At 34.2% G+C, this 23,840-nt stretch overlaps 1 protein-coding gene across 1 annotated transcript in view; it reads left to right on the top strand.

Moving 5' to 3' along the window:
• The window catches only part of LanA (laminin subunit alpha), a 64,204-nt gene that overhangs the window by 24,158 nt on the left and 16,206 nt on the right, over positions 1-23,840 (top strand). The window contains exons 7-39 of the mRNA XM_088272727.1: positions 197-406; positions 1,445-1,638; positions 1,763-1,841; positions 2,096-2,233; positions 2,626-2,737; positions 3,680-3,858; positions 4,000-4,176; positions 5,380-5,502; positions 6,939-7,097; positions 7,566-7,822; positions 8,148-8,290; positions 9,047-9,185; positions 10,278-10,487; positions 10,837-11,148; positions 11,278-11,430; positions 11,521-11,698; positions 12,377-12,543; positions 12,935-13,091; positions 13,303-13,539; positions 13,707-13,869; positions 14,041-14,185; positions 14,283-14,423; positions 14,870-15,348; positions 16,178-16,406; positions 16,497-16,624; positions 17,005-17,129; positions 18,389-18,562; positions 19,125-19,406; positions 20,336-20,562; positions 20,658-20,825; positions 20,920-21,139; positions 22,741-22,850; positions 23,495-23,616. Coding sequence (XP_088128853.1) covers positions 197-406; positions 1,445-1,638; positions 1,763-1,841; positions 2,096-2,233; positions 2,626-2,737; positions 3,680-3,858; positions 4,000-4,176; positions 5,380-5,502; positions 6,939-7,097; positions 7,566-7,822; positions 8,148-8,290; positions 9,047-9,185; positions 10,278-10,487; positions 10,837-11,148; positions 11,278-11,430; positions 11,521-11,698; positions 12,377-12,543; positions 12,935-13,091; positions 13,303-13,539; positions 13,707-13,869; positions 14,041-14,185; positions 14,283-14,423; positions 14,870-15,348; positions 16,178-16,406; positions 16,497-16,624; positions 17,005-17,129; positions 18,389-18,562; positions 19,125-19,406; positions 20,336-20,562; positions 20,658-20,825; positions 20,920-21,139; positions 22,741-22,850; positions 23,495-23,616 — 6,037 coding nt within the window. The remainder of the gene's footprint in view (positions 1-196; positions 407-1,444; positions 1,639-1,762; positions 1,842-2,095; positions 2,234-2,625; positions 2,738-3,679; positions 3,859-3,999; positions 4,177-5,379; positions 5,503-6,938; positions 7,098-7,565; positions 7,823-8,147; positions 8,291-9,046; positions 9,186-10,277; positions 10,488-10,836; positions 11,149-11,277; positions 11,431-11,520; positions 11,699-12,376; positions 12,544-12,934; positions 13,092-13,302; positions 13,540-13,706; positions 13,870-14,040; positions 14,186-14,282; positions 14,424-14,869; positions 15,349-16,177; positions 16,407-16,496; positions 16,625-17,004; positions 17,130-18,388; positions 18,563-19,124; positions 19,407-20,335; positions 20,563-20,657; positions 20,826-20,919; positions 21,140-22,740; positions 22,851-23,494; positions 23,617-23,840) is intronic.

Below are 23,840 nucleotides of genomic sequence, written 5' to 3'. Positions count from 1 at the left end.
GATGATGACAAGGTTATTGTCGAAACCGGTAGGTTAAATTGTATTAGTAAAAAAGTGGTTTAAAGTAAGTTATTTAATTTTATAAAGTTTGCATCTCCTAGTTTTTGTTTAATATAGATCGACAGGGAGCAGCTAAAACTCCTACATTACTTGTAGTGATTTTTCATTGAGAATGTTCATGTTTTGTTATTTTCAGCTTGCAACTGCTTCAACCATTCCAGCGAGTGTTCGTATGATGCTGATGTTGATGCTAAACGTCTCTCTTTGGATATTCACGGCAAGTACGAAGGTGGTGGAGTCTGCCAAAACTGTCAACACAACACCGAGGGCATTAACTGCAACAAGTGCAAATCTAAATACTACAGGCCATATGGGAAACACTGGAACCAAACTGATGTTTGTGAACGTGAGTTAATAACTACTTTGTTTAAATTTAAGTAAAGTGCAGCTGAAGATAAGATGAGTGAGGCCCAATGCAAAATTCCTTTGAAGGGAGTAAGGCATTTTTTGACTCTGATGGCTCGAATAGTTAAAAAAATATAATAGTTATTTTATATGTAAATATTATTACACTCATGATTGCCTGTTTAAAATGTGGTAGAGTCGAGTGGATCAATAAGGCATAAATCATAAAAAAGTTGTCATTATAATATTATCCAACAATTATATTTTGATCAATTACATTTTTAAGGTTCTTCAAAATGAGATCTTGTGAATTATAAAGCTCGTCAATTTTACTATACAACTGAGTGTACAATACTAAAATTTTATAACATGCAACTTAATCTGCAGTACAACCTCAATATACTGATCTTAGCACCGCTTACTCAGGTTAAATACAGAATAAGTAAGACATGCTTCAAATTTCAGTGATTCGTTCCATGTCCGTAGAAAAAAAGACTAAAACAGCCCTTGAAATATAGCTTTCTGCTCATTTCATTTGGCTACTGATTAAAACAGCGTATAGTAAGTGTATAAAAGAGTGGGAAATGTCTTTTCTCTATTGTTTTGCTCAATGCTGAATTTGGTATTCTCCTGGAAGACGTTCCGGCAAGCCACATGTTGCATCTCTATTCCTTCCGGCAGCATTTAATAAGGACCTCTTTATTTGATTTGTTTATTTTAAAGGAGACCATTACTTTCTAAACTACCCTCCGACTGTTCTATTATGTACTAATATTCTGGCATTATGCCCAAACCACAAATGATTCCTTATCTTTCCATTCCTAGGGGATGGGAATATCTGTGTGTCTTTAAATCCATTGAATGTGTAGCATCTGCCTCCAGCACCACATTTCAAACACGTCCACGTCCCTAAGTGTCACTGTGCAATGAATAGAGAATACCAGATATTTACTAGAATGGGTTTCCTTTTCCTCAGTATGGTGTGATTTTTCCATAATTGGGCCTATATAATGTATTTATTATATTGTGTTGGTTTTAGCATGCAACTGTCAATACTCATACTCAACTGGTAACTGCGCTGAAGGAACTGGACAATGTGAGTGCAGAAAAGAGTTTAAACGACCGTTGTGCGATGACTGCAGTTATGGATACTTTGGCTACCCCAACTGCAGACCTTGCACCTGTAATCTCAATGGAACTGATGGAGACTTTTGTGAGCCCGTTGAAGGAAGTGTAAGTGCCGATGAATGATATTACATTTGTGAATAACAAATGTTAAACACATTATGTTTAATTCTTAAATTTAAATATGTTTGTATTTTAAAGCAAATTAATTTAGTTTTAATTTTTTCCTCAGTGCCCTTGTAAGTATAACTATGCGGGAATTCACTGCGAACAATGCTCAGATGGGTTCTTCAACTTCTCAACTTGCGAAGGTAAGCAAATATTTACAAGCTTATACATCAAATATATCATTAAAATCAACATATCATTAATCTGTGATATTAATTTATTGACTATAATGACAATTCGTATTGGTTTAAGAATTTAAAAGTCTATTTCATTTATTATTTGTATGTGATATTGGACACCGAAAAAGTATTTCCAATATTTATCTCATGATTTTACAAGTAAAAGTTTTTTTCTTCCTAATTTTTCATGTTAAAATATGATTTTAAAATATTTACAGAGTGCGCCTGCAATCCCACTGGATCCTTGACATCTGCCTGTGACCAGCAGAGCGGTAATTGCACGTGCAAAAAAAACTTCAGCGGAAGAACTTGCGACCGCTGTGAAGCTGGATTTTATAACTATCCTCAATGCAAATGTAAGACCTGTGTTATTTAAATAGACATTTGTCAGATGAAAAATAGCAATGCAAAAGTTTTCTGCGTCAGCTTTTGAATTTTGTAAAATTGCTAAATCAATCAAATTTCTTAAACATTGACTTATTTATAAATTAAAACATTAAATTGGTGATTCTTAATCCATTATACTTCTCTGGTCATTTAGGAGTAGTTTTGTGAGATTTTTTTTCATCAGTAATTTCATATAACAGCAGACCATATGCATTTTTTTAGAGATTCAATTTATGAAATGGGTTGTTGAGACAAGTCAAATGTTACCGGGAATTAATGAAAGACAATAATTCGTAATTGAAATTTCAACCATTTGCTAAATCTTTTTTTCTCGGATTAATTTTGTTAATATTATTTACAGATTGCAATTGCGACACTAGTGGTACTCTCGCCAATGTGTGTAACTCAACTTCAGGAGAATGCCTTTGCAAGGAAGGATTCGGAGGTTCTCGATGTGATCAATGTATTCCTGGGTAATTATTTTGATGTGTAATTAAAACCTAGGTTTCACTACATGGCGACGTACTATGGTGATATATTTATACATTTATGCAGGACGAATTTCCGTTATTATTCTATAATCCAGCAAGTGAATATATCTGCAACACAAAAGGTTTACTTACCGCCTGCTGCGACTTTCTACAATTTATCTTTATATACAGTGAAATGCCCGAAAGCGCCGTAGTAATTTTTACTCTTCTCTAAAGCATTTTTTTCTTGAAAACATTGCAGGATTTTCAATTGCTAGGAATACTTCTAGAACGTCTCAACTTGGATGATGTACAAAGCCAAATAAAGACGTCAACTAGAACCTATTACCACTGGGTAATTCTGTATTCAATATAAAAATCCCTGTCACATGTGCACACATGCATAATTGAACGATTTCTGTGAGCGATCTCTCATTCACTCCAGTACCTTTCAAGATCTTGCCAATCGTGTAATGATAATCTTCATTTATCTTTCCATGGATTTTGGTATTTTTTAAATCACCTGTAAGATTTAAGGGGATTTAAAAAGAGTTGAACTTCAGTGTTCAAATATATGTTTTTAAAGCATAAAAACCACCCAATAACATTATTTCTACTTAGTTCATCTTCTTTATATGTTTTTCGTAAGATAAAACAAAAATCATAATATAAATCTATTTAATTTTTTCTCAATCATAAAACAAAATTACTCAATTTCTATCTATATGATTTCTACAGGGTCACCAGAAACACCTTCACAAAAACTGACATATAACAATGAATGTATGATGAACCCTCAAGTTTAGTAAGTGCGAGGAAAATTGAGTGGCGGATACCCCCCACAATCAAAAACTGAGAGAACTCATGCGAGTTCTGTTATTCGTTTTGTATTTTATGCAGTAGGTATTGAAATACTTTCTCATCATGTTGTATATTTTACTTTAGGTATTACAATGAGCTGAGGCTGCGAGAACAGGTGTGCGTTGAGTGCAAATGTTCGACTGTTGGTTCCACAACTACCAGTTGTGATGCGGGCACTGGGAAATGCACGTGTCTATACAACTTCGCTGGAAAACAATGTGACCAGTGCTCTCCAGGATATTACAAATACCCTGAATGTCTACGTAAGTACATATAATTTACTATTTTCTTTTGGTATATCGTGTTTAACATATTTTGTCGTATTTAACAGTTGATATACTGACTGAGAGTAATATTAATGATAATGAGAAATTCAAAATATAATACTTGCATGATATTTTCAGCGTGCAGTTGTGATTCGATGGGTGCCATTGGAGTTACCTGCGATATTGAGGGACAGTGTCAGTGTAAGAAGAATTTTGATAATGCTCGTTGTAACATGTGCAAAGAAGGCTTCTACAACTTCCCCGCTTGTGAGGAGTGTAATTGTGATCCCGCAGGGGTTATTCAATCATTTGCAGGTAACATTTATTTTAAGACTTTTAACATATTTAACATGTTGACATCTGCAATAATTAAGAAAAAAATATAAATATTAAAAGTACATTTTGCACAAAAACTACAGTCTTAAAAAAGTCCTCAAATAATAACCACACTTTATTTTGTCAAAAGTGCCAAAAACACATATCGCTCACTCCTTTCAACAACATCATATACATACATATCAAAAATCATCAATTTTCAGTTGTGCATGTTTTCGGAATGCCCAGAAAATGTACTATATCCCAGCAAAAGTGGCATATTTTTAACTTAATATTTACCCGCTACAGGGCAGAAAGTGTTGTTTTTGCATTTTGAAGAAAAGGTATCATTTAATTATTTTTTTAAATATACTAAATATTTTTCAAATGGAGAAAAAACATTCAGGTTTTATTCTCAATATTATTAATATTTAAAGCATTTACTTTGTGGTTCAGGTTTTACCTAAAAAGATCTTTTGCTCAGTAAAAAGTTCAATAAGTGGCTTGATTTTTAATACATTTTATTATATTTTTGAACTTTTAAAAACGATCTGAAAAATCACGTTTTTTGATGTATGACGTTGTTGAAAAGAGTGAGCGAGTTGTATGTTGAATGATTCCTTCAATACTCTTTTGTAAGTTATCATATAAAAACCGTATGTGAAAAATTATACGTTGAAGTAATATTTGTTTTTACACAAGTGTGTGATTCTTACATTGGGTTTTTTGTTATTGCTGTTCTGTTCTTATAATAATTTATAGAACCGATGCAGTTGTTTGTATGCATAAAGCCAAACTTAGCTATTATGAGGAAGATGGGACTGACTAAATTTGCTCGTTATAAGCATTCTCGTTACATCAGAGATAGATATTTTTTATAAACATACCCATTACATGAAGAGATGAAGTATCTGGAATGATCACATAACCTTAGAAGTCGCAATTCAAACAAAAATACACAATTAGAATTTACATATATGTACATACATATATTTTTCAGTCCACTTCTATAAAATTTGCAAAACCCAGTGCTTGTTTGGGTACAAAACTATTATAGCAAAGTGCCATTTTTTTGTGCCCATGGTGTTCTTTTAAAATGCAAATAAAATAAAAACATTCTTATTTTTCGTAATGTTGGCACTGTGGATGATGGAAACTTTAATATACAATTTAAATAAAATAAAACATTTGTTTTTTTTTAAGGATGTGGTTCCGTTCCTGAAGGAGAACTATGTCAATGTAAGGAAAGAGTCCAAGGAAGAATTTGTGATGATTGTCGGCCTCTATTTTGGGATCTTCAACAGAATAATCCTTTGGGATGTGTTGGTGAGCATTACAGCATATATTGGGTCATATAAAAAGTCTCTCGGTTTTTTTGTTCATTTTTGATGAAATATTTTCGTTATTAAAAATCAATTTTAATCCAGTACATATTGACCATTATTATTTGTGACCTTTTGCCATTTTTCGAGTAATTTCATCGGTGTAGAACTTCTGTGGTTTAATTATTGAAAAACTTGGCCAAGTGAATTTCAGCAGTGCTTTAGTCAACTAATTATTCACCATCGTTTTGAGGAAGAGAATTTTGCAGAGACCAAAACAAAACGTAATCAGACGGTGCAAGATCCGGGCTATACGTTGGATGCATTGAAACTTCCTAACCAAGTTCCGTCAATTTGTTCCGAGTCTTCAAAGATGTGTGTGGCCGCTCATTGTCATGATGGAACACCACTTCCTTTCTATTGACAAATTCTGGTTGTTTTTTCTGAATTGCTTCATTCAAATGGTCGAGTTGTGCACAGTACAGGACCAAGTAGATGGTTTCGACCGGTTTTAGCCATTCATAATGGACAATTCCCTTCTAATTCCACCAAACTCTCAACAAAACCTTGTTTGCCGACAATCCAGGCTTTGAAGTTGTTTGTGGAGGGTCACCATAATCGCTTGATTTTAACGCCTATAATGATTCGCTTAAAAAAACGTTCAATTTTGTTGCGTTTCAACAGCGTTTCACTGATGGTAATTTGGTCAATTAAAATTTGCATTAATTCATATGGCACCCAAACATTGAGCTTCTTTTAGTAGCCTACTCTTTTCAAATGATTCTAAATTGTCATGTAGTTGATGTTCAGTGCCTCCGCTATTTTCTGACAGCTTGCGTACTGGTCTTACTCCCACCAGATGCAAAATTTTATTGACCTTTTCAGTGACCTACTGATCAGAACAAGGTGCATCTTTGATATCTAAATTTGCCGGAACAGAATCAGGCAAACAACTCCAGGGTCCTTTGTTTACTCACAGCTTTCTCACCGTACACTTCACTAACTTTTCGGCATGTTTTGGAGTGTTTTTACCTTTTTTTGTAGTAAAAAAAGCATAAAATAGCGTATTTCTTCAGATATTCCACTAGTTTTCGAATCAATATAACTTTTTACACAAACAACGAATTAGAAAACTATCTTCACAAAAAATGTAAGCTAAAATGTCACCTTTTAATGGCACATGTTCGTTTGAGACAATCGGGTGAGTATTGCCTGAAATATAGGCACCAACATATTCTAGTAGCCAAAAACCGCGAATACTTTTTATTTGACCTATTATTTACGCATACTATTTCTTTTAATACTACAGCCAAAGAAGGAGATTATTATTCAAAGAGATAGATACAAATCTTCATCAAAATGGTTTGCTTATATGTATAGTGAAATTGTGCAACAGGCTTTACTTGTATTATGTGTGCATTCATATTAATTATTTTATAGATTGCAATTGCTTTATACCGGGAACTCAGGGGGGTATTGGCGTCTGCGACACAAAGTCAGGCCTATGCACGTGCAAGTATTCAGTAGACGGAAGGAGCTGCAAGGAGTGCAAGGATGGCTCATTCGGATTAACTGAAGCAAATCTTTTTGGATGCGTCGGTATGTAAATACTTTTTATGTAATCTTAAACTCTATCTAAACTCTGTTTTCAATCAAATAAGTTCTTTAAGTAAGTCCTAAGTGTTCTTTTGATGATTTGTCATAGAGATGGCGTTTTATAAATTAGACACAATCTGAGTAACTTTGTACATTTCGTTTTAAAAATTGTAATCTATCCATACTTTGAGTTTTAGCTATATGTATATACATAGTATGAATTCTAGTGTAGAGTGCAGAATAATTATTTAGCGTCATTTTTAAATGTTAAAATTACTGTGAATTGTAAAGCGCTCTTGAGGTGATTTTCACGAAAACCTTGCTGTATAAATTGTCCAATAATCAAATAAATACATATATATATATATATATATATATATATATATATATATATATATATATATATATATATATATATATATATATATATATATATATATAAATATATATATATATTCATATTTTTTGTAGATTGTGGTTGCGACATTGGTGGTTCTGTGAATAATGTGTGTTACAAGGAAAATGGCCAGTGTACATGTAAGCCACGTGTGGACGGACTACGGTGTGACCAGCCCCTCCAAACACACTACTTCCCCACTTTATATCAATTCCAATACGAAGTAGAAGATGCCATAACACCATCGGGCAACCCTGTCAAATTTGATTACTCAGAATCTAAATTCCCCGGATTTTCATGGAAGGGATACGCAGTCTTTTCTAATATCCGGGTAATTATTCTGTATTTTTTATGGGTGTATTCTGTAAACTAAATATATAACAATCAATGTGGTAATATGATGTGAAATAAGATTTTATTTTCTTAAAAAAATTTTCAGTGATAATTTTTACACTCAAAAATATAAACTGTACAATACGCTAATGGAAATTAAAATATCTATAGTCATTGTGTCAAAACATAGTGAAATATGTTCTAAATGTATAAATTTGTGTCATATTTTTATAAATAATTTTATTTTTATATCTTGCATCTATCGTTCAATAATATTCCATGTAAATTTTTCAAATAATTACATATTTTATTTGTTTTTCAAGAATGAGATCAACCAAGATATTTTCATTCAAAAACCATCATTGTATCGAATGATCTTGCGATATGTCAATCCGAACCCCGATCCGGTTATTGGAAAAATTATCATCACACCGCCTGCTGAAAATTTGAATAACGTTGAGCAAAAGTAAGTAATTTTTTTTTGTCAAGAAACAAACTTGTATTCCTGTATTCAATATATTTTCTCTCTCTAACCCTTGTCTGCACCCAATGGCGCATAGGGCACTGCATCGTATTGACGCAATGTTAATATAAATGTTGTTCAATATATTACTTGATCATAATATTATACACATGAATACTTGTTTTTTTAAATGAAATTTTACATTTTCCTGTTCCAAATAGTGTGTTCCGCATATAATTATCTTCTTCTTCTGTGCATGTCATGTCAGGTCCCCCTGACGTCAACTATCACTTGAGAGTAATTGTCGTTGTTTTGGGCAGCTCTAAACAGCACCTTGACGGTTCTGATTCCTATCCTTTTTCTCCGTCTTATTCGTAGCGCTCCAACCACTGAGGTGCCTGCTGCTGCCTTAATTTGATCGGTCCATCGTGTGGGGATCTTCCTCTCCCTCTCTTTCCCTCCAGGCTACCGATCACGATCCTATCCTATCCAATCACATATATTCCGGAGCCAGGGATCTGTCTTCTACCCATTTTATTAAAAATAATATATTTATATAATTTTTAAATCTTTCTGCATAATATATGTTGATATGTACACATTGAATTATCTTGGTGTAAATATATGCCTATTGCATTACTATTGATTAAACTTTACAACATTCAACTACAATTTATATTTTCTTGGAAATTTTATAATTTTACCTTAATTTTTATCTAGTATTATTTTGTTAAATTTACAAAATGTTACATTTTCAAGGTTTGATGTTTTACTGAAACCCACGACATCGCCACAGTTTGTAACTGTTTCCGGGCCTCAAGGAACCATCCCATCACCTCTTGTAATGGACCCTGGATACTGGATGGTTACTATTAAAATTGGAAAAACCTTGTATGTGGTGAGTAACATTTTAAAAACAATTCTTAAGTGACGGTTTTTTTCTTCAAGTATTAATATTGTAAGAAATTATGTGTAATGCTGCTTTATTAGACGACCAGTTAATCACGACAGCCTTTATGTAAGTGCGTGTTTCAATCCAAAGGCATTGTGTGATCACTTATATAGTTATCACATATCTTAAGCAATTAAAAGGCTAATGAAGTATCGGAATAATCAGCAGGTATGTATGAATGTATGAAGGAAGAAGCGAAGAAGCAAAGACAGGTTGGTGTGGTTAGTCAGTTTTATCAAATACCCCTCCGCATATTACAATTTCAGTTTCTAATTATCAAATAAAGAGTATTGGATCTTACAACATTTTGAGTGTGTCCAAATACTTGTTCACAAAATCTGGATTATCTCCAATTTCAGGAGTTATTTTCATATTATTTTCATATTATCTTCATCAAAGATGAAGAAGAATATGGAGATAATCCAGATTTATAATTGATCAGATCTGTAATTAGAGATAATCCATATTTTGTGAACAAGTATTTGGACACACTCAAAATGTTGTAAATAAATTATCTGGTCACATTATAAGCTTAAATAATACAAATAAAAATGGTATTTTCTGGCATTTCTCATGTGTGTGATTATAATCCAGGATTCGGACCTCACATACTAATATAAGAGTTTCTGCTTGATAAAAAGCTTCTTTACATCTCACCAATAGATGTCTTTAGTGAAGTTCTAGTGATTCAAGAACAAGGTTTCTAAATTGGTTCATATATATATAAATAGAACTTCCAAAATTTTGAGTAGTGTGGTTGTCAATAATGGGTAGAATTGGTGAATGTTACACATGTGTAAAGTGATCACATAAACTAGCCTATGACGGTCGTCAGCCCTGTAAATGCCCAGACTTCCATATTCTTCTTCATCTTTGATGAGTTATCAAAAAAAAAGTATTGGATCTAATTATTTACCATTATCAAATATTGCGTTTGCCATGTATCTCAAATAAACGCAAATTTTACCTTGTTCATAAGTTTCTGCATCTGTTTCAAATGCCTCCGTCCATTATTTGTTTCTTTTCCCCCTCTTTCAGGATTATTTTGCACTGGTTCCAGCGGCCTATTATGAAGCGACAATTTTGACTCGCAAAGTTGATTCAGTTTGCTCAGTAGGGGATAAAGGGTTGTGTCGACAGTTTGGATATCCTGATATTTCCACATTTGATTCCGTCAAGGGAGCTGGAGGCTTCACTTCTAGAAATGGAATTAGAGAACCTATCTACAAATACATTGATTATCGTCAGGTATGTACAATTAGTTAATTACATCAATTTCAACAGGTACACACTAGAAACAACTTAGCAATATTTAAAGTCATAATTTATAATCATTTAATTTCTGGTCATGACTGCCCATTGCCGTTGGACCTGTGTGCCGCATTGGTATTGACTCTTGCGTCGCAGTCTCAAAGTCGCGGAGTGCAAAGAGTCGTAGAAAGTATAGTCGGCATCTTCTGTGTGAAAATGATTTGTTCGGAGATTGCTATATTTGGTTCCACATAATGCCTGTACTTATTTGTATGTAAAACATGGAACTTATTTGATGCATAATTTTCTTCATAGCGAAAAGACTAATTAAGACTAATGTTTACAGCAACTCAACGAATTGAAAGAGCCTGAAATTCCTCTGCTGGACAAAACACAGGATGAATTACTTTTAGATTTGACTGTTACAAAGACTGGACCGCATGTGATGCTGATTGAATATGTTACCCCAGTTGAAAGAAATAACCAAAGTGGTGGTATCATCACAATGACTGCTAGAGGAAGTGCCTCTCAAGAGTACTCCAAAGTTAATCTAAACACCTGCCCATACACATTTGCCTGTCGCCAAGTTCTTACTGACGAAAGTTCTAGAGTGCATGTTTTCAATATTCAGGATAACTTTGTTGGATTATCCCTCAAGGTGAGTTAAATTTCATGATTTGCTCAGTGATTTTTTTTCACTTTGCTAGTTATTTAATTATATTCATACAGTTTTTAACCCAAATTATGAAAAATCCAATATGTTTTTGTTTAAACATTTAATTTCTAGAGTGATAATGAGACAAGTGTGGGAATAAAATCTATTGTAGTAATACCATATAACCAGTGGCAATTAGATTTCATCAAGCCTCAATCGGTATGTGTACGAAAGAACGGGACATGTGTTCAGGCAGAATTCCCTCCTGCCCCGGATTCTAAAAAGGTAACCTCATCATGTTTATCCTTTTACGTTTTCAATTTTTCTTTATTGATTCACAGCATTTATAATCTCAAATTGGTTTTTATTTTAAAGGTTGAATTTGAATCTGGCCCCGAAACTGTGTCTAAAATTCGTCCATCAAATATCTACGATAATTCAACTGATCTGGTTTATCTGAACACTGAAAATTCACATGTGGATGTCACCTCAAAGGTTCCTTTCCCGGGACAATACGTATTCATAGTCCAATATTACCAACCTGATTATCCGGGTAATTATTATTTGTTATGTAAATAGCTAAATATCTGCCTGTCTGTTTAAACTCATACTTTTTGGCTGATGTGGATTTGCAGTTGATATTATATGACTTTAAGCAGTATTTGAATACATTATTTAGTTAGGTTATTAGACTAATTGGTATCTCAACATAGAAGAGAAGAATATGTAAGTCTGGGCATTTACAAGCTTACGACTTGTTATATGGTGCTTTAAGTGATCACTTTATACCTCGCCATTCTACCCATGATTGACAACCGCACTACCTAAAGCTATATTTATACTTCAATTCACACCTTCATGCACCTGCTACTTCTTCCGCCCTATCTATGTAAGAGTTAAGTAAATTTTTAATTAGCAGAAGCCTTTATGAAATGTATATAAGATTATTCCCGAATTATTTTACATATTACTGGCCTGAAAACATAATTTTTAGTTTTTATAAAACTTATGTTTTGACCAGTTATTTATTCACAAATTCTGGGATTATCTCCGCTGAAGAGCTATTCATTGTGATCCTGTAAACCCACGCTTCCATATTCTTCTTCATCTCTTGGATACAAACCCAGAATTAGTGAACAACAGATTTGGACACTCACAATATTGTGAATGTTTTATAATTTATAATTTATTTATTTTTAATTTACTTATTGAGATTGTTTATTTATTGTAGAATTTGATGTGGATGTACTGATACAAAACGGTCAAATGTATGAAGCAACTTTACCTGTTAAACACTGTCCTTCTAACGCTGGCTGCAGATCTGTTGTTAAAATGCCTGAAGGAGCCAACCGTTTTTCACTGACTGAAAACTTTTTGCTTACAATTAATCTTGGCAAGGTAAAAACATAAACACATCATGAAGTATATTTATATTTTATTTATTGTTTCGGCATTAACTTTGTGGTAAGACATGTTACAATAATTAAAGAAAACACTTCTTTTTTTACCACTTGAGTTTTATTATAGACTACATGTTTCAGAAGTTAAACTTCCATCATTCAGGTCTGTATAATAACTATTAATAGTTATTATACAGACCTGAATGATGGAAGTTTAACTTCTGAAACATGTAGTCTATAATAAAACTCAAGTGGTAAAAAACGAAGTGTTTTCTTTAATTATTGTAAGTTTATTTATGTAGTTTTATTTTAAATAATATTATTTAATTATTGTGATACTTAAATTTGGCTATTAGGATCAAGTATTTTTATCTGTTTTTGTTTTTAAGGAACACGCTGCTAAAGGTGTTTGGTTTGACTATTTGATGGTTGTACCTGCGGATCGTTATGCTGATTCAATTTTAGCTGAAAACGAATTGGATCAAACGAGGGAGTTTATATCTGCTTGTGGTACCAATCATTTTTTCGTCAATGTTACAAATGAAGGTGAGATCTGACCCATGTTTTACAAACAACTTTATGAAAGGTCCTTTGCAGAGTTAAATATCTATTTAGCTATTATGAGCTGATACCTTGTGTGCCGGCCAACAGATAGTGCATCAATCTCAAAATAATACATTCCTCTAAAAAACAATATATTATGTACTACAATTTAAATTTTATTACCACCAATATTAAAGATATATTATTTTACCAGGTTTCTGCCGCTCCGCTGTATTTTCCCTTACTTCCGACTACAACAATGGTGCTCTTCCGTGCAATTGTGACTATAGGGGGTCATTATCCTTTGAGTGCCAGTCTTTTGGGGGTCAATGTCAGTGCAGACCCAATGTTATCGGGAGAATGTGCGATGCTTGCAAGACAGGTTTCTATGGTTTTCCCGAATGTAAACCTTGCAATTGTCCATCTACCGCTCTCTGCAAAATAGATACAGGTAAGCCTTAATTATTTAACTTAATTATTTCATCATTATTTTTTTGTTGTTTTTATCACATATAATATCTGCTAAAATTAAAATTAAATCTTTTTTTCTATGAGCAATTTTACTACATACTGAGATTATTATAAATATGCACTTACCACTTCTGATTCTGTTTACAGGTGAATGTATTTGTCCAGTAAGAGTAACGGGAGAGAAGTGTGACCAATGCCAACCATACACATATGAATTCGACCCGATCAGTGGCTGTGAAGATTGTAATTGTGATCCACTTGGAGTAGTTAATGGTCAACTGCAATGTGACTTGTTAAATGGAAGTTGTCAGTTAGTATTTCCTGTACTTTTAACCAAACAATTAGACTAAAAAAAATTAGAAAATCTCCATATTTTTCTAATTCACAATAATTAACAAACATGACCACAACAGAGTTTAATAATTCAGAATATAATTGAGAGTTATCAAAACTGTCACTACAATTTGAATATTTATTTCAGATGTAAACCAAATATCTTTGGGCGTACATGTGATCACTGTATTCCCGGGCATTATAATTTCCCGTACTGTTATAAGTGTGACTGTGACATCAACGGAACCATTCCCGATATTTGTGATGAGGCGACAGCTGCATGTTACTGCAAGGTAACTATTCTCCAACTCTTGTCCTGTCTGGAAGTGATAGTAGTAGTCAATCATCCGATAGTTGCTGTACTTCTTACCACTTTGTTCTTCTTCCCAGAGTAATGTTTATGGACGATCTTGCGAGGCCTGCCAGGATGGACACTTTGATCTCCAAAGCGAAAATGATGCTGGGTGCACAAAATGTTTCTGCTTTGGGAAAACTACACGATGCAACAGTGCTAATCTTTACTGGTCAGAGGTATGTTATCTTTGCTCATGTCAGCATTAACAAATTTCACTTCTACGCGGAAAGTTTGAATTTTTGTGTGATTTTCTCCCAATATAACTTAATGTTTAGTAGCATCTGTACTACCCTTACTACTTTCAAAAGGGTAAACAAACATACAAAGCAACTGGGAGAAATAAGTCAATTAATATTCAAATTTGTTTACCTGCTTAGAATATATTAATACGTATGGTATATGTAAAGCTTTGTTCTGTGTAAGGATTCCATAACGACCCTTAAAATGCTCATATATACACCATAGTAAGTTCCTACTTTCCATTAAAGTTCTTAGTATCCATTTAGAGATTCTCTTATAATTTTTTATAGTTTTGTCATTAAAAATGGTATTTTCCTCTCCAATAAAAATTTAACAGATATTGCCAAAATTTCTTCACTATTGTGTATGTTATCTTTACCAGATCTCATCGATGAAGGAATGGTATCTCGTAAACATCGCTGTATCCCATAACGTAACAGTTACATCGCACACAAATCCACCTCAGATGTTGAGTGACTCTGTAATTGGAGTGGACTTTAACAGTGACGAATCTCTGAACAAAACTGTGTACTTTGGAGCGCCGCAGGAATATTTAGGAAACAAGCTCTCTTCCTACGGTGGAGATTTGCAATACTCCATACTGTATACAACTGGGCTGTTTGGAAATGCTATAAGCCAAGGAGATGTCATTTTAGAAGGTGCTGATATTTGGCTCATTCACTCTGGTATTGAACAACCGCCGGCTTCAACTAATTGGTTGAAGAAATTGGAACTGAGAGAGACTCAATTTATCACAACGAGTGGGCATCCTGCTACAAGGGAAATACTCATGACCGTTCTGGAAAACTTACAAGGCATCTATATCAGGGCTACTTATTGGCAGTCAAGTGCTACTACCAGGTGTGTGTTCATTTATGTATTTATTATAAGAAATTTAATATTGAAAGAGCAGATAATAAATGTATACTACACAAGTTTTTTATTGTTATTGTTGGTACAACTGTAATTTTTTTTTTATTAAAATAATATTTTCCTTCTCTTTCTTCTTCTTCTTCATCTTGTTGTAGGCCTTGTGGCCTGTTTTTAAGAGGGATTAACCTCCTGCGATATCGATTCCCAGTTATCGACCCATCTCTTTGGTGGTCTGCCCGAGAGTAGTCTACCATGGGATTGGCCATACAGTGCGATGTAGGGGAGTCTGAATGGTTCCATTCTCCTCACATGCGCATACCATTGTCTCCTTCGTTGCCTTCCCCGCCTAACGACATCTTCGATCTCGCATATTTCCCTGATCCTGGCGTTTCTTATTCTATCTCGAAGACTCCTGCCTGATATGTTTCTTAGAGTCTTCATTTCTGACACTCTAAGCGCGTTTTTTGTGGCAACGGTGTCTGCTCTATTTTCAATTCCATACATCATGATGGGTCGGACACAAGTATTTTCCTTACTGTAGTAAAATATCTACTGTTTCTAATGTGCTTGGCTTGTTCATATAAACATAACCCCATCCCTCCAGATGGGTTCAGCTGTACTAGTAACGCCATTATTATTAAGATATGGCCATTATTTAATAACTTTTCCACTCATTTATATCCAAGAATCTGGAATCATCACCTTACATTTATATAATTAGTAATCAATTTATCACCAACATCAAGCCGATAGAGATAAAATATGCAACATGTAGGTGCGGGTCAAGAAAATAATGAAAAAAATATTTTTTACACAGGCTGCAAGATGTCAGTATGCAAGTGGGCGTCGAGCAATGGAACGAAGGCGCGGCAGGTGCTACATCAGTGGAAGAATGCCAATGTCCCGCTAACTACCAGGGTTTATCTTGCGAGGAGTGCTCCAAGGGGTACTACCGTGTGGCTTCAGGTCCGCATGGCGGTTTCTGCGTTCCCTGCCAGTGTAACGGCCATGCCTCTTCCTGCGATGTCAATACAGGAGTTTGCATCGTAAGCTGTTTAATATTTCCAGATGTTTTCAGTATTATTCATTGCATCCATTTTGCACTATAAACCATATTTTATTTTAACTTTTTTCAGGATTGTCAACACAACACTCAAGGAGATCACTGTGATGAGTGCATTGAAGGTTATCATGGAAATGCCTTATCTGGAACTCCTAAGGACTGCCTCATCTGTGCTTGCCCACTTCCAATCAAATCAAACAAGTAATTATTAATATTTTAACACATTGATATAAAATCGCAAAAAGCACCACCTATTGAACATAATAACACACGCAATACTAATCACTGCCTATGGGTTAGCGTGCTTCTTGATAGTTGCTGTCATTTAGCATTTTCAATGTTTTCAATTACATTCATATTTTATAGATTTTTTAATATTTTCATTGCTTCATTAGCATTGTAAAATTAAATGTACATACTAGAAATGTGTGGTCTCCATTTTTTTCATTTCAAAGCAACTTGCTTTTAATGGGTATCAAACTCTCCGAACCGCATGCATTATTAGACAATAATTGAAAACAGATCTTTTATCAATTTCAATATTTACAAAAATAATCTTACATTTGTTTTGTGTTTTCCAGTTTTGCTACAAGTTGCGAAGTAAGCTCCGATGGGGAACATATTACTTGCGAATGCAAAGAGGGTTATTTCGGGGCCCGCTGTGAATCTTGTGATTCAGGATTTTACGGAAACCCTGAGATGAGTGGTATGCATATGAAATTGTTATTGTTAGTCCATTAAATAATGTATAGACACCCTTTTTGCACAGGGTGCTCGTCATTATTTGACAGTTGGATCCCAAGTACTCGGATTCAAATTAGTCTTTGTGTAATATTTCAAGATAAACGGTATTTAACAATTGATTTTTAACAACAAAAAAAAAACAAATGACATACTAATGTCATGTTGTCAGCTGTCACTTTTCTTAATGTTTATTTTTTTCCAAAAATGTTAGTAATAACAGTATTGTTATACTAACGATTGTTAGTACTCACGGAGATTTTTGTCTACCGATTTCGAGACAAACTCCTCTATAAACTGGTGGATAAAAATCTCAGTGAGTGGTTATATACTAACATTACTAATGTTTTTGTAAAAAAAAGACTAAAAATGCTATAGATATTAAAAATGGAAAAAACATACATATGTAGATACATTTTGATAAATTAAAAATGATTATTTTTTATACAATAGATAAAAGTAAGATTTAACGAGTAGACTGCTTTCATGAAACAAGATCACAGAATACGCCCTTCTGTATTTAAATTATTCTACACGAGTCATTTTTTTTAGCTATTTCACTTGGAAATATAAAACCTAATGGTAATAAATTATAAGTATTGTATCTTAGTGCCGAAAGTTTGATGAAATTCTTGTTTATACAATTCACTTAGCTGTGAAAATTTGACATTGGAACAGGCATGGTGGCGTGGCGTGGGTAGACACTTGATTGCTTTACTGAGATTGCCAATTTCACTACCCCCGAGGACAAATAAAATTTAAGAGATTTATTTACAGTTGGTCTGGGTGTTGGTGATATATTTTTCACATCTTCTTTCTTCTCTCTTTCTATCCGAACTGCAACCTGTAGACAATCCTTTAACTCTTGCCACTCTGTAGACCAGACATTCTGACCCGTATGATTCTAGTAGGCAGCTCCGTGGGCCACAATGTCTGGCCCGGCGCAGATATAACTTTAAACAGTGATTTCTCTATCACCCAAGTATATTCTACCAAAAAATATTTTAGATAAATACAGTTAATCTTAATTAACATGGTCATACGAATTGCCAGACAGAGTGTTCCAAAATTAGGGAACCAAAACATTTATTTTAATGGTAGAAAAACGTCGCATTTTTTTGATCAGAGTAGCTGATCAGTTATGAGAAAAAATGGTCAGAGTGGAAAGGGTTAAAATAGTGTGATAATGTAATGTATTATGATTTCTATTCATTATATTTTAAGGTGAAATTTGTCGTCCTTGCAAGTGTTCGGGTAACATCAACCCAGAAGATCCTGGCTCTTGCGATACTATCACTGGAGATTGTCTTAAATGTATGAATAATACATATGGCGCTGCGTGTCACCTCTGCGAGCCTGGCTTCTATGGAGATGCTATAATTCTAAAGGACTGCCAAGGTAAACATCCTATTTCCGTTTTGGGTATTGTGGTTTTTAAGGGTATTTTACAGTTTGACATATTACAGATAGGTTTATTTAGGGTACTTATATTTATTGTACTATATTATCAGGATTTTACAGATGTGGTCATATTTTAAAATTTAAATATGAGACATAACCCAATGCACTTTTATAGTCATTTTCATTCAAACCCTTATCCGCACCCCATGTTCGTTTTTTACTATATCCTAGCAAAAGCGGCATATTTGTACTTAATATTTACCCGCTACAGGGCAGAAAGTGTTGTTTTTGCATTTTGAAGAAAAGGTATTGTTTAATTAAATTTTTTAATTATACTAAATATTTTTCAAATGGAGAAAGAACCCTCAGGTTTTACCTAAAAAGATCTGTTGCACAGTAAAAAGTTCAATAAGTGGCTTGATATTTATTTTTAATACATTGTATTATGTTTTTGAACTTTAAAAACGTTCTCCTGAAAAATCAAGTTTTTTTTATTTATGACGTTCTTGAAAGGAGTGAGCGAGGTGTAAAGTTAATTAATTTACCCATAAATTTGCAGTCTGTCTGTGTGACACCATCGGCATGGAGAGATGCGACAGTTCTACGGGCATGTGCGTGTGTCGGCCGGGAGTGATTGGAGACAAATGCGACCGTTGTGTCGATGAGCACTGGGGCTTTGAGTCGGGAGAGGGTTGCAAGGCGTGCAACTGTTCCATTGCGTCCCAGTCCAAGCAGTGCGATGACATCACCGGCCAGTGCAAGTGTATGCCGGGAGTCACGGGGAAGAGCTGCGATAGGTGCGCTTCCGGATTCTGGAATTATTCTCCCACCGGATGTGTCAGTGAGTATTTTATTTATTTGTTTGCATTTTATTTCGCGGAGAGCACAGTATCACCTGACATGTGAGAAATCTTCCTCAAATCTTCTTCTTCTTTTTGTAGATCCTAGGGATCTGTTTGTGCCTCCGCATGTCGCTCTTGGGATGTTGACTTCCAGCTGTCTTTCCATCTTTTTGGAGGTCTATCTGGGGGTCTGCGTCCTTCAGGGTTGCCTTGGAGGGCGATACGTGGAAGTCTGTCTTCTGACATTCTGTTTATATGTTTAATATCCTGAAATCGTTATAAATAATTTTCAAGATACCTAGTTCTTCACTTGAAGTACTTAAAATAAAAGAATTCAACTCAGCAATAGAAATTAAACATCTTTGCACCGCTTACCAATAAACTTTGTATGCTGTGTTTGAATTCCAATGCCCATGTCAGAAGAATTTTTCCATTTTCGCTTGTAATTGATAATGGTTTTAAAAAGATTAAATAAAAAAAATTATATTCATTTTCACACATTTGGGGATATTTTTACTGTTGTAAACGCGTAATTTATTTTTTAGATATTTATCAAACATACATACTAGCACATTTTTATTCAGTGACACAATATCTTTTTCCACCATATTCTCGTAATTGCTAGAGTTTCTTGGTTATGACGGTTATAAGCAATTTTATTACCGTCTTTTCCATGTAGTGTTGTTTTGGTGACTATTGAAGTCTCTAAATGAGAGGCACAACTCTCATTTAGAGTAATGTAATGACTGCTATACCAGTCATTACCATGCATGTGTTAAAGTTTTAAGCTTAAAATGTTATCAAGATTTCGAAATCGCTGGCAAACCATGCTGACACATACACTCACCAATAGTGAGACTTAATTTTTTTAGGTTTGCTTTTTGTGGTTGAATAAACAAATTATATTATTGTTTAATTCCCCTTTCAGCCTGCGAGTGCAATACGGACAATTCCATCGGACTCGGATGCAATGCTGCAACTGGGCATTGCGAGTGTTTGCCGGGAGTCATCGGTGATAAATGTGACCATTGTCCGTACAGAAATGTCCTCATTCCCGACAGGGGGTGCTACGAGTGTGACTCTTGCACACACGATCTGCTCGATTCCACCGACAACTTGCAACAACTGATTGATCCTGTCAAAACAGATTTTGCGGTAAGTTTTCCAATCACCCTATATTATTTTAATATTTGTTGAGTTTGAATATATTTAAAAAATATATAAATTTAATCTTGTTTGAAAATTTTCAGAATAAAGCTTCCGGCTACTTCACAGCACAACGGTTGGTATATATCAATACCCAGCTGGATAATATTAAACCTCTCCTCTCCGGTCTCGACCCAAAACATCTTGACCTTTCCAAAATGTCTGATAAAATTGACAATTTAGAGTCAGAAGGAAAGAATCTGGATAGAAAGGTGCGATTATATATATTTTTTACCTTGATTAAATGATCAATTATTTAAAAAGTTGTATTGTGTTCTTAATTGTTTCGTTTTTGTTTACCCTAAGGCTGAATATGCAGCATCGGATGCAGAAAAGCTGAAGGTCAATGCCGGAGAATTGATGAATCAATACAAGGCTGTTGTGAATGATGTCAACCAAAGTATCGTCAAATCCAAGGCTACTGTAGCTCACGTATGGGATCTGGCTACCAGCTTGGAGACTAGTGAATGGCCCAGGATAGACAAGGCTCTAGCCGAAGCCAAACAGATCCTCTCTGACTTAAACGGTTTAAAAAATATATACATTATCATTATTTATCAACTTAACACCCGAATCATTTATCATTTGTTTATATTTTTGAGTGAAGATTTAATGTATGACAGTGTTATTTAAAAAAACATGCACATATTTTAACCGTAAAGATCCTAGAAAGTTAAATGGAAACTAACTACTAACTAACTAACCATCACGCCGCTTCCCCGCAGGGGTAGGCAGAGAGAATAAAGCGCCACACCACTCTGTCCTTGCAAACATTCTTCGCCTCTTCCACGTTCATGCATCATACATACCCGCCGATTGTTACGACTCCTAACCTGACCACTTTCAAGTATTTGGCATACCTGATCGTGCCATGTTTTTCTCGGTCTTCCTCTGCTTCTTTTCCCACTAACATTCGCCTCATAAATTTGTTTTACCGTTCTTTTGTCACTCATTCGTTCCACATGTCCAAACCATCTCAACACACCTTTCTTAATTTTATCGATAATGCTTATCTCAGCTTTGCATTCCTTCCTTATTTCACTGTTCGCACATCTATCATACATCGTTTTGTCGCACATTCTTCTGAGAGATCGCATTTCGACTGCATTCAGTCTACTTTCATCCTTCTTTTGCCAACTCCATGTTTCACTTCCATACATTAGAGTTGGAACCAGGACTCCGTCGAGCACTGCCAGTTTAGCTTCCGCTGATAGGTTTTTATTTGCTATAACTGATTTCAGTGCACCGTTCACTTTGTTCCCAGCATTCACTCTCCTTTCTATATCTTTATCAATCTTTCCATCCCTAGAAAACATACTACCCAAATACACAATTAAATGGAACTAAGCATTATTTGTCAACTTAACATCTGAACTATTTGTCGGTAGTTTTTGTTTTTGAATGGAGAATTAATGTGTTAAATTTTAAATTTTAAATAAACACATGTTTTCATAACCTACCCCTATGGAGAAATTGCAATAAAAACAGTAAATCAATGCCTCGTTCAATCTTAATGCCTCAATGAACAAGCATTAAGATTTACAGGTCTTTGAAACAAAAATCTCTGTAAAGCAAGTTTTATTAAAGACACATTTAAGTTATTTAAACAAAACAAAACAACCAATTATCTGCATTAAAATGATTGATTAATTTTGAAGCTGTCATAAAGAATAGGAATTAATTTTACTGTTTAGAGTAAATTAGTGTAATGGTCAGCACGCTCAGCTACCGTTCTGGAGGTCCCGGGTTCGATTCCCAAGGGGGGTAAAATAAATATAAGTGATTTTTTCACTGTAATATTTATTCAATATCACCCTGGACTGGTACCTGAAGCAGAAGGCTGATCACCTTTCCTTCATGTGTAAACGATTAAGATAACACTGCGTTCATATGACACAGTGCCCCATGCACCATTGGGGTGCGGATAAGGGTTTTATTATTATTTTATTAACATTCTAGATTTTTTTATCTTATTTAACATCTATTGAAGTATTATATATTTTTTTTAAATGACACACCGAAATGATTGTGATATTTTTTGTATCACTTTAAAATAATGGACAGAAATATCTTCATTTTATTAGCATACAAGGTGTTTGTTAATTTATTATTTTGTACTTATTACAGACAAAGATTTATCTCCTCAAACCAACATGTCACAATCTCAATTGGACAATTCAAATAAACTCATGGAAAAAATGCAAAAATTCCTCGAACCTGTCAGCAATCAAACTGAGGTATACATAAATTATTTATTAGTTTGAAAATCATTGGTACAGGTAATACATAATAAATTGGAAATAGCTTTTAAAGATGTAACATCCCTATGTATACATGTTTTTATCGGCTAAGGTAAATTCGCCTCCGTAGTTTAATGGTCAGAACGCTCGGCTACTGTTCTGGAGGTTCCAGGGTTCGATTCCCAGGAGGGGGGTCAAATAAATATAAGTGATTTTTCCACTCTAATATTTATTCAATATTACCCTTGACTGGTACCTGAAGCAGAAGGCTGATCACCTTTCCTTCTTGTGTTAATGATCAAGATAACACTGAGTCAATATTATTCAGTGCCCGATGCACCATTGGGTGCGTATAAGGGTTAGAAGAAGAAGAAGAAAAAGAAGAAGACATTTGTCTGATGCAGTATTATAACATGATTGGGATGTGAAAATAATAATAACTGGCAGATATACATGCGTACTATTTGTTTTCCGCCAGCACAGACACGCATTGTGACAAAAATATAAAATCAAAGTACTTTTGATTCTGATTTTAAATATTCGTTGTAACTTTTGAGAAACTCTAATAGTTGACATGTGCGTAACTGTGCTATGGGTCGATACGGATAGGAATTAATTTGTGGTTTCCTCTATTATTTCAGGCTTTTAATAAACTTAGAGACTATGTTATAGTTTTTGATAACAAATTGGATGACATTGTGAATTATACAAAGGCTGTAGAAAATAAAGTGGAAAAGGCTGAACCCTGGACGGAAAAGAATCGGTAAGTTTACAACTTCAATCTACAAAGAATGTATATTTATTTTAAACCTTCGTATATGTAATTGACTTCTATTTAGAATTTCTGATCACCAATTTTATTATATTTATATGTTTTGACTTAACGCTAATTTCTATTTTACAATGTTTTTTTCCTGACATTCTTCTCCTATAATACCTTTTTAGGATTCCACCAAATACCACACAAAAATATTTATTCTCCAATGT

The sequence above is a fragment of the Brachycentrus maculatus genome, unplaced genomic scaffold, assembly GCF_059751285.1.
Source record: "Brachycentrus maculatus isolate JH-2025_06_01 unplaced genomic scaffold, ASM5975128v1 h1tg000518l, whole genome shotgun sequence".
In the NCBI taxonomy this organism is placed as follows: Eukaryota; Metazoa; Arthropoda; class Insecta; order Trichoptera; family Brachycentridae; genus Brachycentrus; species Brachycentrus maculatus.
Note: the sequence above shows the minus strand (reverse complement) of the source record. Positions and strands in the feature narration are given on the sequence as shown.